Genomic DNA, 14963 nt, shown 5'->3' on the forward strand with positions numbered 1-14963 from the left:
AGTAGGTAAAACTGGAGCGCATCTCATTTGAGATGGACTTGATTCCAGTTTGTTACCCATGCAGGGTTGCTCCATGGTACAGCCTGGGAAGGAGAGAGCTTATCTGCATCCTTCAATAGGAGAGGAATTGGAGCCTGTGATCTCCTGGCTGCCTGTGCAGGACAGTCCACCTTTGGCAAGGAGAATTACTTGAAGCTGGGGAGGAGGAGGAGCGGGATCCATTTTGGATCCCACACGGGGATGCCTGTTGTGTGCGCGTCGCTCGCAGGAGACTGCACCAGGGCTTACACGAGAATATGGAGGGGTTTGGGCAGCAAGCCAAACCAAGCTGGGTTGTATGAAACGCAAACAGAAAATAGCAATTCGCAATGCCTCATAACTCAAATCAAACCTGTAAAGGGCTTCACAGGGCCAGGAAAAGGTTATCCCTTCGACAGCAGCCCTGCCAAATGTCTCATTTCCTTTCCGAAACCACAGAGCCCTACGAACTCTTCAGAGACGTTTGCAGGGATCTTCGGTGACAGGAAGGGTTAGGTGTAACTTTGTTAGTTGTTAAGGCTCACGTCGCAAGCTTTTATTTCATAGATGTTAAAATTAGAAGGTGGTGTTGTGATCCTCTAGTCTAGCCTCTGACATAACAGTTGCTGTACAGAGCCTAATAATGGGTGCGTCAATTCTGTTGTGTATTTTAGAAAAGTGTTTGCTCTCTACGTCATAGAAGCTTCTGCCCCAGTGGTTAATTATGTCTACTGAGACATACCTGTTTGTTTCTGGCTTTGTTTGGTACTGCATATTCAGCGGTTGACATAAGTGCCGAGTTGGTATCTCTTTTAAAAAGGGAGGTTTCAGTATGTGGTTGGCTGTGTATTATTTCTCTGATTTACTTCTCTGGAAAGACTGTAATTGTCATTACAGGGTTACTGGAAAGCTGAAGTGAGACCTGTGTGCTGCGTTATGATGTTCGGTTCTTTGGTGTGGGAGGTGTGGGTGGCATCCCTATTGAATGTAAAGAGCAGTGACATACTGGTAATGTGCTGTTGCCGCTTCTGTGCGTTCAGAGCTGAGCTAATACTTGAAGGTTGCCAACATGGTGTGCGTTGAAGTTGAGTTAAATTAGGATCGCCTTACTTACAATGTTTGTTTCATGTAAGAAATGTTAATTCTAGATGCTTATCTAGAACAGCATCAGTGTAACTGGCTGAATTAGCAACCAAAGGCCAAAGTATGACAGAAATGTCAGGCTGCTAAAACACATCAGCTGGTAGGGATTAGGAGAGTGCTCTGCCTCCATTAGGTCAGTTATAAACCATCGTGAGCTATTTTTCTGTTAAAGAAGAGGTCTCAGTTAATGAATTGTTGTGTGTGTGAATTAATGCTAGATGAGTCCCCTGGGGCTTTCCTGATGAGGGTCAAATAAAATATTAATGAAGTTAAAACAAACAATCCCCTGCTCTTCCCAAGTACCTTCCGGATGGGTTTCTCTAAGCGTTGGTCAGGGAAGCTGTGGAGCCCCAGAAGAGACAGGCCAGTGTCATTATTCCCTTTTCACAGGTAGGGAGATGGAGGCGGTGGAAAGCGGCAACTCCGGGGCCACACAGTCCAGCAGCAGGGCTGCACAGGAGGTCCAAGAGTTCTCCTGTCTGGTGCCTTTGCTCTGATCCCTGGTTTCGGCTCCCTTCTCAGAGAAAGGAAAGTGCTGGCCACCTGGAAGCTGATCTTTCTGGGTCTGGGATGGCCTTTAGGAGTCCCAAATCTCAAGTCTTCTTATTCACAAAACTTTTCTGTGCTTCCGGATCAGAGAGTATAACCCAGGAGATGTGGCTTTTTTCTCCTGATGCCTCATCCACAGGACACATTTCCTTGTCTTGCAGATTGTCCATTCCAGAGGCCGAGTACAGGAGCTGGAATGACAGGCTGGGGAAGGATGGTCTCTTTTTGGTTACATCTGTGCAGTGCGGTGCAGTTCCGTGCAAAAGATCTTAAGCTGGATGGAGTCAAGCAAAGTAGCTTCAGGAGCAGCATCCCTGAAACACTTCAGTCCAGTTCCCAGGCTGACACAGTCATGGTGCTTTCATACCCTAAACTAGGAACTCTGTGGCATAACAGGGTGTTAAATATCTATGGTGTTTTTGGACATGGCACGAAGCTGTAAATTTATTCAGAGAAATCAGAAATCTTCCTGCTGCTGCAAAGTGTAAGGATGTACTCTGCATCTCTGGGCATGACTCTATCCGGTACACTGAGAAACAATCTAGTGTGTGGAGAAGAAGGAGACCTAGGCAGGCACTCCAAACTAGAGTTGATTCCGTTTGCATCATGCAAAATCAAAGCTAAATGCATTTTCTCGCGCCTATTTGTGTACCTTGGGCATCGAACAGCCTAAGCAAGACTCATCACATTTTCTGCATAACGTGCTGGTGCATGTATGCGTGTGCATGTGCTCTGGAGAGGGCAGGGCTGTGTAATACCCCTTTGGCAAAGGCCACTGGGGGCCCATTTGTAGCTAATGACGGCACACGGCCAGTTAAGGATAGTGTAACTTACTGCACTGACAGCAAGTGCAAAGAGGAACTTAGGAAGTCAGGAAAATTGTCATTATGAACATATTAAAGCACTTCCCCATTATTTTTTCCCCCCTTTGTCTGAAGATCAAATAAACAAGGAAATGGAAATACTAAAATTATTTCAGAGGACAATCAACATGCTGATAACCATTCCTCCCTGCTTCCTCCAAAAAATTATTGTTGGGTCCCGACTGCCTCGCATTGTGTGGGTATCACTCCTAGAAACTGGAAATCGGAGGTGACAGTGGCCAAATCTTTTCACCTTCTGGTGGGGAAGTTTATTGCATTCTTGGTAAAGATACTTGTTTCTGTAAATAATAATTAAGAAAACAATAATAATTTTGTCGTATTTCTATAGCAAACCACAAAAGGATGTCCTGCAGTCCACTCGCTCTTTCTACCCTCTCATCTCCTCGTCTTTCTTTCAGGATTCACCGGGATCTTGTTGCGTTGCTGGTGTAAGCCGCCCTTCCAGAAGAACTACTCTTGCCCACCTCCGTCTCCCCGGGAACAGCCGAAGGGGGGTGCGGAGCGATAAAAATTTATGTTTTCATCAAACCGGGCCAAGGAGAATGGGGGTTCCACACTCAAAAGAATGAAGACGCGACAGAACAAGGACTCGGTACGTGAGATGGGAGAGCGGGGTGGGACACCAGAGCCGAGCTGGAGCTGTGGGTTGGGACCGAGGCTCACAGCAAAGCTGGCGGACGTGAGTTCGGTGTAGTGGAGCGCCGGGGGCTCGGGGGCTTTGGGAAGGTGGGGACAGGGCGGGAGTGGAGGGAGATGCAAAGCAGGACTGATGCAGCGATCCCTCTCCTAGATGTCAATGCGGAGTGGACGGAAGAAAGAGACTCCAGGGCCCCGAGAGGAGCTCAGATCACGGGGTCGAGCTTCCCCCGGCGGCGTCAGCACCTCCAGCAGCGATGGCAAAGCTGAGAAATCCCGACAAGCGACAAAGGTAGTATAAGCTAGTACGCGAGTGTGGGGTGCCCGAGGACTGCCCAGACTGGGTGGGATCCGTTTGGGGATGCAGGGGTGCAGACCAGAAGGGATCCGCTGAGGAGCCCGTGCTGGGTTAGCTCTCTGGAACGGGTGGGATCCCTCTTTCCTCTCATCCTCAGCATCTTGCACTTCCCGCCGTCTCCCAAGAACTGGTCTTCAGTCTCACCAGCCCTTTTTAGTACTAGTTTTTGCGATATCTCGGCTCAGTGTTGCTCTGCGAAGGTCTTCAACACACGCGCCGTGGTGGCTGTGTCTCGTCTGGTGCAGCCCGTGAAGGCCTGGCAGGGTGGGAAATTTCCCCGTGACCCTCCCACCTCCCTGTTCTCCTTTTCTCCCTTGCAGAAAGGCCGGGTGGAGGAATCCTGCACCCCCAAGGGCAGCAAGCAGGGCCGAACAGAAGAGATCTCAGAGAGTGAAGGGGAGGACACCAACGCTCCCAAAAAAACCAAAACCGAGGTGAGTTCTCCCTGCTGTGATTGCTGGCACGTCCTGGGTCCAGGGCAAAGGAGTCTCCTGCTCCCTCCCTGTGCTGCTCATGCCCGCCCAGCTTGAGGTCCGTGCTGCTTGGGAGCCCTGGCACCTTGGGTTTCACACCGCAGCTCTTCTAACCTCAATGGCACCTGCCTGGCTACAAAAATGCCACCAGGAGCGACGACGGAGCAGATGGAGGCTCTCCGTCTCTTTTGCCTTGTCTGCAAGGGACTGCCGCGCTCTCGGAGCTGGGCACGTGCCCTGCCTTTCCCGGCTCAGTGGCAAGAGCCTGGCTCCGTGCACAGCTACCGGGCAGGTTTGACTCAGCCTCTTTTGCTCCCCCAGAGCAGCGTGAAACGGAGGGTGCTTAAAGTCGTGGTGGGTTCCAGGTGACAGTCGTGCAAAACCTGCTCATGCACACGCACTGCGTAGTTGTGGCGGGGCTTTTCTGAAGTGCCGGCAGCACCGGGCTGGATCGGTGGTTGGATGGTTGGAGGAAGACTCAGCTCTTGTGCTCCTCAAGTTCCCTGTTAGCCTGTTGAGGGAACTGGCCTTAAAGGCCTGCAAACACGGCGATATTTGCTTGTGTTATGAGGTCATTGTAATTAAACCGCTGCGGTTACACCTACGTAATTTCTCCACATGGACATTCCGTTCAGCTCAACAGTGATCTTTTTTCAGTTTAGCCTCTCTTGTAAGTCCCGAGGCTCAAGAGTGGCACTTGTTAATTGCCCGTGCTAACTGCTCAATCACCACGCTTGATTGCCTGAGGCAAGAGCTGGTGGGCAGGAGCAGGGATTGGGAAGTGCCTGGGAGACTCCAGGAGATAAGGAGCCAGGCAGTGAGAGGGGGCTGGAGGGCAGCGGGTCTCCTCGCCCAGGGAGAGCTCCGCAGGGACAAGAAGAGTGATTCTGGGTCTGGGGGCTGTGCTGGGCTGTGCTGGGAGCACTGTGGTATGTGCTGCTCCGTGCCACCTGGGGATATCATACCCCGGCCAGCGGCCCATCGCTGGTGGTGGTGGTGGTGCTAGGACCTTTCGTACGTATTCTCTCTCAGCCCCGTCTGTAACAGTCCCCTGCCCTCCCTTGCTGCCTCTGCACGCAAGCCGCCCATCGTTACCTCCTCCCTGAGCGTGTGATGCTCATGAGGGACCTGAGAGCGCTGAAGTTGCTCCAAGGGGAGGCAGGAGGACTGGTGTTATTTATACCTTGCCGGACGATGTCTCCTTCCCTCTGTGGGGTTTTCTAGTGCTGGCAGAGGAAGGTCAGAAAGCAAGTTCTCTGGGAGCTGGAAAAGTACGGGGCACGGTCTGGGAGGCCACGTAACGTTTCTCTCCTTCCTCCTACTTAAGGAGTTGCCCTGCCCTCCATCCCCGTCCGACGTTGACAGCCTCGATGGCCACAGCTTCAACGACGAGATGAGCAGTGACCCACGGGACATCGACCAGGACAACAGGAGCACCTCACCCAGCGTCTACAGCCCCGGCAGCGTGGAGAATGACTCCGACTCGTCCTCCGTGCTGTCCCAGGGGCCGTCTCACTCCTACCACCACCCTCCGCTCTTCCCCCAGAGCCCGCCGGTAGCTCCCCCTCCGGACAGCCTGGCCCGACCACCCGAGCCCAGCTTTGGGCTCCCGGGCGAGGTGCACCCCCAGGGACCCCCGGCGGGGAGCTACCACTCGCAGCTGGAGGGCCAGGCCTCCCGCATTTACCAGGCTCAAGCCCCGCAGACACCCTCCTCTTCCTCCTCTGCTGTTGCCCCCCCTCCCGCCCCCCCTTCCTCCTCCTCCTCCTCCTCCTCCTCCTCCTCCTCTTCCTCGTCCTCCTCCTCCCACGCTCCTCTTTACCCCACGGCCAACGTGGTGCAGGTGGGGGCCAAAATTGCCAGCGGAGTCGGGGGGCTCCCAGCGCCGGGGGGTCGCGAGCAGACCCTCGGCACCAAGCACAACCCGCCGCCCACCACCCCCATCTCGCTGGCGTCGGCGGTCGGGGGGCTCCCCCCTCAAAAGACGCCCCCGGCCAACCCTCCGGCCGCCCCCGCCGTCTTCGGCCCCTTCCTTCCCCCACGTCTCCGCCAACCTGCCCCCCCCCGCCGGCCTTGCGACCCCTCAACAACGCGGCGGCCGCCTCCAGCTCCCCGGGGATGGTGGGGCAGCCCCTGAGCGGCCACCTTCCCTCGCCCCACGGCATGGGGCAGGACAAGGCACCGGCCCTGGCCCCCTCCCGCTACCCCTACGCCCCGCCGCCGCTGCCGCCCTCCAGTTCCTCCGCCCAGTACCCCCAGTCTTCCCCAGCCCAGCCCCTGCCCAGTTACAGTGCCTCCTACGGCCATTCCTTCCCCCCTCCCAGCGGCCTCTCCGTCTCCAGCCAGCCCCCCAAGTACACCCAGCCCTCCCTGCCCTCCCAGCCCGTCTGGAGCCAGGGACCCCCCCCCCTACAGCCGTCCCCTGGGCAACGCCGGCTCCCACCCCGCCGCCCCCCTTCCCCGGCCAGCCCCCCCATCACCAGCAGCCCCCCCAGCAGCAGCATCACCACGGCCACGGGAGCGGCGGGGGGGTCTCCCCGGCGGCCGCGGCTCCCCCGCAGCCCCCCGGGGGTTACCCCCACGGGCTGGACTCGAGCAGCCATCACCCCTCCCATGCCACCTACGGGCTGCGCCTCTACCCCCCCCCACAGCCAGGCGGCTTACAGCCAGGCCCCCTCCGCCGCCGCCGCCACCACCCCTCTTCCTCCTCCTCCTCCTCTTCCTCCTCGTCCTCCTCCTCCTCCTCCTCCTCCGCCGCCTCTTCCCAGGGAAGCTACCCCGGCATGTGCGCCCACCCCCCCGGGCAGAGTCCTGCCACCTACACCTTCCCCCCCCCGCCGCCCCCCTCCCCTGCCCATGGCGCCGGCCCCTCCGGTCACTTCTGCTGCCACCACCCTCTCCACCGTCATCGCCACCATGGCCTCCCCCTCCACGGCCCCCTACAAGACGGTCTCGCCCCCGGTACCCCCCTCGGCCGTGGCCCCTTACGGGAAGCGGGCGGCTTCCCCCGTCCCCACTTTCCAGCCCCCGGCCCCCTACAAACCGGGCTCGCCCCCCGCTTCTTCGGCCGCCCCTTTCCGGGCAGCCACCCCTCCCGGCTACCGGGTGGCCTCTTCGCCTGTGGCGGGGGGCTACAAAGCCCCCTCGCCCGCTCCTTCTGCCCCACCGCCCCTGCCGGGCAGTATGGCTGCCCCGGCCCCCCCCGCCACCCCCGCTCCCCCTCAGCGCCGCGCAGATCAAGCAGGAGCCGTCGGAGGAGTACGAGCCCCCCGAGAGCCCCGTGCCGCCTGCTCGCAGCCCCTCGCCGCCCCCCAAGGTGGTGGATGTGCCGAGCCATGCCAGCCAGTCAGCCAGGTGAGGCGGGAGGGGGGGTCCGGGGGGGTCCCCAGGCTGGGGAGGGATGCATGGGGCAGGGAACGGGGGGGGTCACCCCAAGCATGGGGTGCAGCTGCGCCCTTTCGCCTTTTCTGTGATGCTCTTTCCCACAGCGCTGGGCTCGGCTTTGCCTGCCTCTGTCCCCGTCCCTGTCCCCATCCCTGTCCCCATCCCTGTCCCCGTCCCTGTCTCCATCCCTGTCCCTGTCCCCGTCACTGTCTCCGTCCCCGTCCCCGTCCCCGTCCCTGTCCCTGTCCCCGTCACTGTCTCCGTCCCCGTCCCTGTCCCCGTCCCTGTCCCCGTCCCTGTCCCCGTCCCTGTCTCCATCCCTGTCCCCGTCCCCGTCCCCATCCCTGTCCCCGTCACTGTCTCCGTCCCTGTCCCTGTCCCCATCCCCATCCCTGTCTCCATCCCGGTCCCCGTCCCTGTCCCCGTCCCTGTCCCCATCCCTGTCCCCATCCCTGTCCCCATCCCTGTCTCCATCCCGGTCCCCGTCCCCGTCCCTGTCCCCATCCCTGTCCCCATCCCTGTCTCCGTCCCTGTCCCTGTCCCTGTCCCCGTCCCTGTCCCCATCCCTGTCCCCCGTCCCTGTCCCCATCCCTGTCCCCATCCCCGTCCCTGTCCCCGTCCCTGTCCCCGTCCCTGTCTCCATCCCTGTCCCCGTCCCTGTCTCCATCCCTGTCCCCGTCCCCGTCCCCGTCCCTGTCCCCATCCCTGTCCCTGTCCCCGTCCCTGTCCCCATCCCTGTCCCCATCCCCGTCCCTGTCCCCGTCACTGTCTCCATCCCTGTCCCCGTCACTGTCTCCATCCCGGTCCCCATCCCTGTCCCCGTCCCTGTCTCCATCCCGGTCCCCGTCCCTGTCCCTGTCCCCGTCACTGTCTCCATCCCTGTCTCCATCCCAGTCCCCCGTCCCAGTCCCCGTCCCTGTCCCCATCCCTGTCCCCATCCCTGTCCCCATCCCTGTCCCTGCCTTCCAGCCCCCTCCAGTACTGACAGGCTTCGCCTCTCGCCCCCAGATTCAACAAACACCTGGACCGCGGCTTCAACTCCTGCTCCCGCACAGACCTGTACTTTGTGCCCCTCGACGGCTCCAAGCTGGCCAAGAAAAGGGCAGACTTGGTGGAGAAAGTGCGGCGAGAGGCTGAGCAGAAGGCGCGGGAAGAGAAGGAGCGGGAACGGGAACGGGAGCGGGAGAAGGAGCGGGAGCGGGAGAAGGAGCGGGAGCTGGAGAGGAGCGTGGTAGGTCTGGGGGTCCCAGTGCCGCAGGGCAGCCGGGGGGGATGCTCGCGGACCCCCTCGGCCGTTCCCTGCTGGGACCCTGACACCGGTCTCTCGGCTCTCCTGCAGAAGATGGCCCAGGAGGGCCGGCCGGTCGAGTGCTCGTCCCTCGGGCCGGTTCCCCACCGCCCCTCCTTCGAGCAGGGCAGTGCCGTAGCGACTGTTCCCCCGTACCTGGGTCCCGACACCCCGGCTCTGCGCACCCTCAGCGAATACGCGCGGCCCCACGTCATGTCCCCCCAGCAACCGCAACCACCCTTTCTACGTGCCGCTGGGTGCGGTCGACCCGGGCTTGCTGGGGTACAACGTGCCGGCCATCTACAGCAGCGATCCAGCGACGCGGGAGCGAGAGCTGAGGGAACGGGAAGCCCGCGAACGAGACCTGAGGGACCGGGACCTGCGTGAACGTCTCAAGCCCGGCTTTGAAGTCAAGCCGGCCGAGTTAGAGCAGCTCCACGCCGTGCCAGCTGCTGCCATGGATCCGTTCCCACGCCACGGCGGGCTGAGTCTGCAGACGGCCCCCGGCCTTCATCCCGCTTTTCCCTTCCACCCAGGGCTGGGCCACTTGGAGCGGGAGCGGCTGGCGCTGGCAGCCGGCCCGACCCTTCGTCCCGACATGTCCTACGCCGAGCGCTTGGCGGCTGAGCGCCAGCACGCCGAGCGGGTGGCTGCTCTCAGCAACGACCCTCTGGCCCGGCTGCAGATGCTCAATGTGACACCTCATCATCATCAGCATTCCCACATCCACTCCCACCTCCACCTCCACCAGCAGGATGCCATACATGCAGGTAAGGACCCTGTGGTGGTGGTGCCCTGCAGAAAGCCCTGCTCTCTCTCCTACTACGCCCTCCTTGCGCTCCCTCCCTCTGGCCCTGGGGAAGCCCAAAAGCTGCCGAGACCAGACTTTGGGGCCCCAGATCCACCTCTTCAGCCAGAAGAGGTCAACGTCGTGGTCATTCGGCTTTGCCCTCGCTCCCATCCCACCAAAGACGCATCTGTTGCAAATATCGGGGTGTCTGTGAGTTTGCTGCTTAGTGGCGAGCAGAGTTGTTTGCAGCACGTCCTTTAGTTCTGGATCTCTGGGGACTCAGTATGAGTGCTGGGGTCCCACGGGCTACCAGGGTGGTGGCGGTGCTGTGGACTGCATCCCTCGCGCTGTGGTCTGCAGAGGGAGCGGGAGCCCTGCTAACAGCGGTTTCGACAGTATCCTTAGGACTAATGAAATGTTGGTTCACTAGTTTGCTCCTACGGCTCTTGCTGCAGATGGTGGGATGGGATGGGAGAGAAGATGGGCTAATTGTAAGGAACTGGATGCTGCTGTCCTTCAGAATTGAGTGGTGGTCCCTTCCATTTCCACATCCTACAGGAAAGCAAAGTAAAAAGAAGACGTTTAGGGATGAAAATCTCAGGGAAGAAAAGCCCAAACTACAATACAATAGGAAAAAGTGCTGTGCCTGCTCAGGTACTGTGAGCGGTCAGTGGGATCTGGCGGTGGAGTCACAGACAGACGCCCACTCTAAGCAGCCGCAGCTACTCAGAGATGGCCTCAGGTACAAATGAATGTCCATTCCCCCACGCTCCGTAGCTGGGCACCTCCAGCCAGCACTCTGGCAGTGAGTCCAAACCACTGGAAAGAGCAGTTTTCATACAAATAGTAACTTGCATTTCAGCCTCAGATAGTACTTGCAAACTTGAGTGCCTGGCACCGAGCATCCGTGCCGGATGAGACCTGGAAATGGAAGCACCCAATATGAGTATGCACATGAATGACAGCCAGGGTGGCAGACAGAGGCACGGTACTGGTACAGGCGTCATTGCAGAGCAAGTCCTTGCAGAATCGACTTTAAGGAGCAGTACTGTTTCCCTGAGGAGTGCAGGGACAGAGCTATGCCAGACTGGTTCACTGGTGAAATTCAGTGCAGGCAAAAAGAGTAACGCTCAGAAGGACATGGTACTGCGTTGTCTAGCCTTGAAATCATTCCATCCCTAACACACCCCGACCCTCTCCACGTCTGTTTTGTTGCGCCTTGCGCCTTTCTCCGTGTTACCTCTTACAAAGCACGGGACAATTATCTTGTGATATCTTTTCTTCCCAGCCTCAGCTTCTGTTCACCCTCTTATCGACCCACTCGCCTCGGGATCCCACCTCACCCGGATACCATATCCAGCTGGAACCATCCCCAACCCTCTCCTGCCTCACCCTCTACATGAGAACGAAGTGCTGCGCCACCAGCTCTTTGGTAAGGATGCTCACGGGGACTGCTGGTCTCCTCTGAAGAGCATCAGCAGAGCTCCAAGGGGCAGGGTGGTCCCGAGGGGTCACAGGACCAAACCGAGGTCTCTTAAACAGAGCTCTGGCATGGCGCAGGACAGGCCTTACGCTATCGGGGGATGAGCAAGCCCTGCGCGTGGGCAGGGCTGGGAAAGGCAGCGCAGTAGAGTCTCGACCGAGCTATGGGGCCGTGGGTGAGGATGGAGCTGTTAGGTTAACTCGTTCTCTGTTTCGTCTTCGGCTGCAGCCGCACCCTACAGGGACCTGCCGGGCTCCCTCTCCGCGCCCATGTCCGCAGCGCATCAGCTGCAGGCCATGCACGCGCAGTCGGCCGAGCTGCAGCGCCTGGCTCTGGAACAGCAGCAGTGGCTTCACGCCCACCACCCTCTGCACGGCGTGCCGCTCCCGACGCAGGAGGATTACTACAGGTGCACGGACCCGCTCTCTCCGCGGCGCGGGGCGAGCAGACCGCTCTGTCCTCGCAAGTACACCGTGGAGGTGGCGGAGGCGGTGGGGACAGGGAAGCGTTGCCCCTGAAGTGGGTGACACGGCCCGTGCCCGCACCTGGGAGCAGGGATGCCTTGCCACTGGGGCACGGCTGTGGGTTGGCCACCGGGAGGGTCGTTCTTGGCAAGTGGCTGTTGGGTGGCTAATCTCACGTGGCGTCTCGGCTCCTCTCCTCTGGGGCGAACTTGGGTGTTTCGCGCGTGCGAGTCCAGTTACGACTGACTGATAGCCCTGCCAAAATACCGAACGTTCGCAAGGGTTGGATGCTTTTGCCAAGACGAGGCTTTTCAGAAGCGCGTGGGGAGGCACGCTGGGAAAGAGGGAGGTGCGACGTCGCACCTTTTCGATAGCATCTCCTTCAGGGATTTGCAAAACTTCCCCAGCCAGCAGTGTCGTGTGGGTCTAGACTAACAAAAGGCAGTGGGAGATACTAAATTGCCTTTCTGTCTCTCACGATCGCCTTGCTGTTCTTCTTTCTCCTAGCCACCTGAAGAAAGAAAGTGACAAACCCCTTTAAATGGACTTCTACTGTCAACGTGACATCATCATGTCTTTCTCTCAAGAGGAGCAATCAATCAACCAAATCCTGGGGGAGGGGAAGCTGCAGAGTGACACATCCTGATCCCACCATGCAGTAGAGTGCAAGAGAAGACGGACGAAAAGTACAGGATGGCTTCCTGGGAGCAGAAAGTGGAGGAGAGAAACTGGGGAGGGACTGAAACACCACTAACGGACATGAAACGATCGGTACGTGATTTCAGCAGAGCTCTGAAGAAAACAGAATCGGCATTGCACAGAGCTCAAAAAGACAAAGACTGATGCGAATTCAGGGTGGCAGCAGCTCCATCCTTTGTTTTGGGGGAACAGTTGCATTAAATAGAAAGCGCAGAGCATTACAGGACTTCACGTACATGATGCTGCTGCCTTTTCTGCTTCTGCGAGGAGGAGGTGCGGCCAAGAAGTAACTCAAAACCCAAGAGAGCCTTTTTTCAAGATGCCTCCTCCCACCCCCACCCCCCTTTAGGTGTAAGATACTGCTTAGCGATACAGAAAAGCAACGTGGAACTTTTTCAGATTAGCCAGAGAGGCTTCCCATTCTCCAACATCCCTTCAGATGCAAACAAAGCATTACGGGACCCCTTCCAAAAGCGGCCGCTCCTGCCTGCAGAGGGACGGGTCCCAGCCATCGGGGTGCAAAGCACCGCAAGACTGTTTGCAAGGTGGTGGCTGTGCTTTCCCACGGCTGACGGGAACGGGCACGGCCACGAAGGTGCAAAGCACCAGGAGACTCTTTTCAAGACTGCAATCGCCACCATGACCCCTTTGAGCCCCGCGGGGAGAGCTGATGTGGCCGAGCGATACTGCGTCCTGGGACTGTCTTTTAAGATGGCGGCTGCCCCTTTCCCCTCACCCATTCTAATTGATGTACTTTAACTCATGCACATCCTATTAGACGTGGCAGTTTTATGTAGCAACTTGTGACTCCCTTGCCCCCGCGTGCGTGTCTGATTTCACAGTTGTATCTCTCGATTGGTCCCCGTATATATATTTACTTAACCATTAAAAGGAAAAGAAAAACCAACCAACAACCCAGCTATCGAAAAACACCCCAACAAAGTTCCCCACGCACTCCCAAGCCCCAACACACATTCTAATAATTTATATATATAAATATATATATGAAGCTCTTAAAAAAGGAAAAAAAAAAAAAAAAGCCAAACAAACAAAAAAAAAAACCCTTCCAGAAACAAGACTCCATTGTGTTCATTTCTTTTTACCGGGGCCAGGACGGGGACCCGGCCGTGTGGGGCGGTGGCGAGCGGCCGGCCGCGGGAGCGGACAGAAACACGCACTCTCCAGGCAATGGCGGGGGGGGGGGGGGGGAGTGAAAACCGGGGCTGGGGAGCCGGTGCCCGCCGCTGGGAGCGGGCTCCGCCTGAGGAGACGCCGCGGAGGAGCCGGTGAGCAGGCCCGTACGGCCCCCGGGGGGTCAGGCTGGGGGGGGGGGGCCGCCAACGGGCCGGCACTGCCCGGGGTCGGGCGCGGCGGGAGAGGAACGGGCCCGCAGCCTGGCGGCGGCGGCACCGGAGACCCGCCCACGCCTCTCCCTCCTCCGAGGGGCGGGGCGTGCGCGGCGCGGCACCAATAGGAAGCGGCTGATCTGCATACCGCCCGAACGGGGCGGCAGGACGGCGTTTTCCGCGCCGCCGCCGCCGCTACCGGCGCGGCGTGAGGGGTGGCGGCTGGGGAGCCCACGCGAGTAGGAGAGCCGAGGTGGGAACGGCGTCGGTGCTCCTCGCCCTCACCTAGGGGCGAGGCGGCGCGGACGGGGCCCGCCGCGGGCCGCATTTTCCGCAGTGATTTCAGCTCTTTTAGTATTTGTCCAGTAGGTTTCCCGCCGCGCGGGAAGCCTCACCCAGTGGTGTGAATGGCAGGGGAAGGCGGGGCCGCGCATGCGTGCGAGGGGGCGTAGGGTGGGAGCCGCCGGGGCTATATGGCGGCCTCCGCGCAGGCGGCGGCGCTGAGCGCCGAGCAGGCGAAGGGTGAGTGAGGGGAGGAGGCGGCGGCGGCGGGCGGCCGCGGGTGCCGGGCGGGCTGGCAGCCGTGTGCCCGTGTTCCCGCAGCGGTGCTGGCGGAGGTGATCAAGGCCTTCGGGGCCCCCGAGAACGCGCAGCGCATGGAGGAGGCTCGGGATAACGCCTGCAACGACATGGGCAAGATGCTGCAGTTCCTCTTGCCCGTCGCCACCCAGATCCAGCAGGACGTGATCAAAGCCTACGGCTTCAGCAACGACGGCGAAGGTGGGTTGTTCCCCCGCCGAGGGGGCGGCGGGCGGGCGGGTGGGTGGGTGCCTCCTTCCCACCCCTTTTCTTGCAGGGGTCCTGAAGTTCGCCCGGTTGATCAAGTCCTACGAGTCGCAGGACCCGGAGATCGCCAGCATGTCGGGCAAGCTCAAGGCCATGTTCCTGCCGCCCATGACGCTGCCGCCGCACGGGGCCGGGACCGGCGGAGTGGCAACCTCCTGAGACCGTGGACCTCTCCCGCCGGGTCGCGGTGCTCTGGCTGGTGGCCTCCTTCCAAGGTGCGGGTTCTGTCAGCCGCGGGAATGGAGCCCTTGGAACAAGGGAGATGGCTGACCTGAAAGGAATGATGGGATGCTTTGTGCCTGCTTGTGTGTCTGCTCGTGAATAAAAAATGTCTCGAAAATGCCCTCGTTTTGTGAATGAATGTGAGCTCAGCAGTGCTCCTCGGGCACAGATGTTTCTCCCTGGTGCAGAGGCAGTCACAGCAGTGCTCATCTCATGCCTGGTATGAAACCCAGGCTAGTGTTTTGAGAGGCCCAGGGTGTACCAAGTTCTGCAAAAAGGTAATTGTTTATGTAAACCTTAGTGGGAAGCCCTAGGACTTGATATCAAAGTAACTTACTTTTTTTAACAGTTCAGAGGTGCTAAGCCCTGTCTAAGAGCAA

At 59.1% G+C, this 14963-nt stretch overlaps 2 protein-coding genes and 1 non-coding gene across 3 annotated transcripts; all 3 read left to right on the forward strand.

Annotated features, from left to right (window-relative positions):
- The first annotated feature begins 3144 nt into the window (after positions 1–3144).
- ATN1 (atrophin 1) lies at positions 3145–13076 on the forward strand. The gene is given in 18 exon segments (XM_052794972.1): positions 3145–3186; positions 3385–3522; positions 3909–4022; positions 5389–6066; positions 6068–6118; positions 6120–6461; positions 6463–6504; positions 6506–6700; positions 6702–6752; positions 6755–6928; positions 6930–7259; positions 7261–7415; positions 8454–8676; positions 8785–8952; positions 8954–9503; positions 10812–10955; positions 11235–11415; positions 11978–13076. Coding segments are annotated over 18 exon segments (3597 nt in total). The 5' UTR covers positions 3145–3159; the 3' UTR covers positions 12012–13076.
- A 773-nt stretch (positions 13077–13849) lies between these two features.
- On the forward strand, positions 13850–13909 carry LOC128145336 (U7 small nuclear RNA). Its single transcript, XR_008236440.1, has one exon. It is a non-coding gene; the product is annotated as a U7 small nuclear RNA (small nuclear RNA).
- On the forward strand, positions 13903–14701 carry C8H12orf57 (chromosome 8 C12orf57 homolog). Its single transcript, XM_052794999.1, has 3 exons — positions 13903–14037; positions 14119–14295; positions 14372–14701. Exons 1-3 carry the CDS (start codon positions 13989–13991, stop codon positions 14518–14520), a joined length of 375 nt encoding a protein of 124 aa, XP_052650959.1. The 5' UTR covers positions 13903–13988; the 3' UTR covers positions 14521–14701.
- Positions 14702–14963: the final 262 nt, after the last annotated feature.

This window comes from Harpia harpyja, chromosome 8, assembly GCF_026419915.1.
Source record: "Harpia harpyja isolate bHarHar1 chromosome 8, bHarHar1 primary haplotype, whole genome shotgun sequence".
NCBI classification, from domain to species: domain Eukaryota; kingdom Metazoa; phylum Chordata; class Aves; order Accipitriformes; family Accipitridae; genus Harpia; species Harpia harpyja.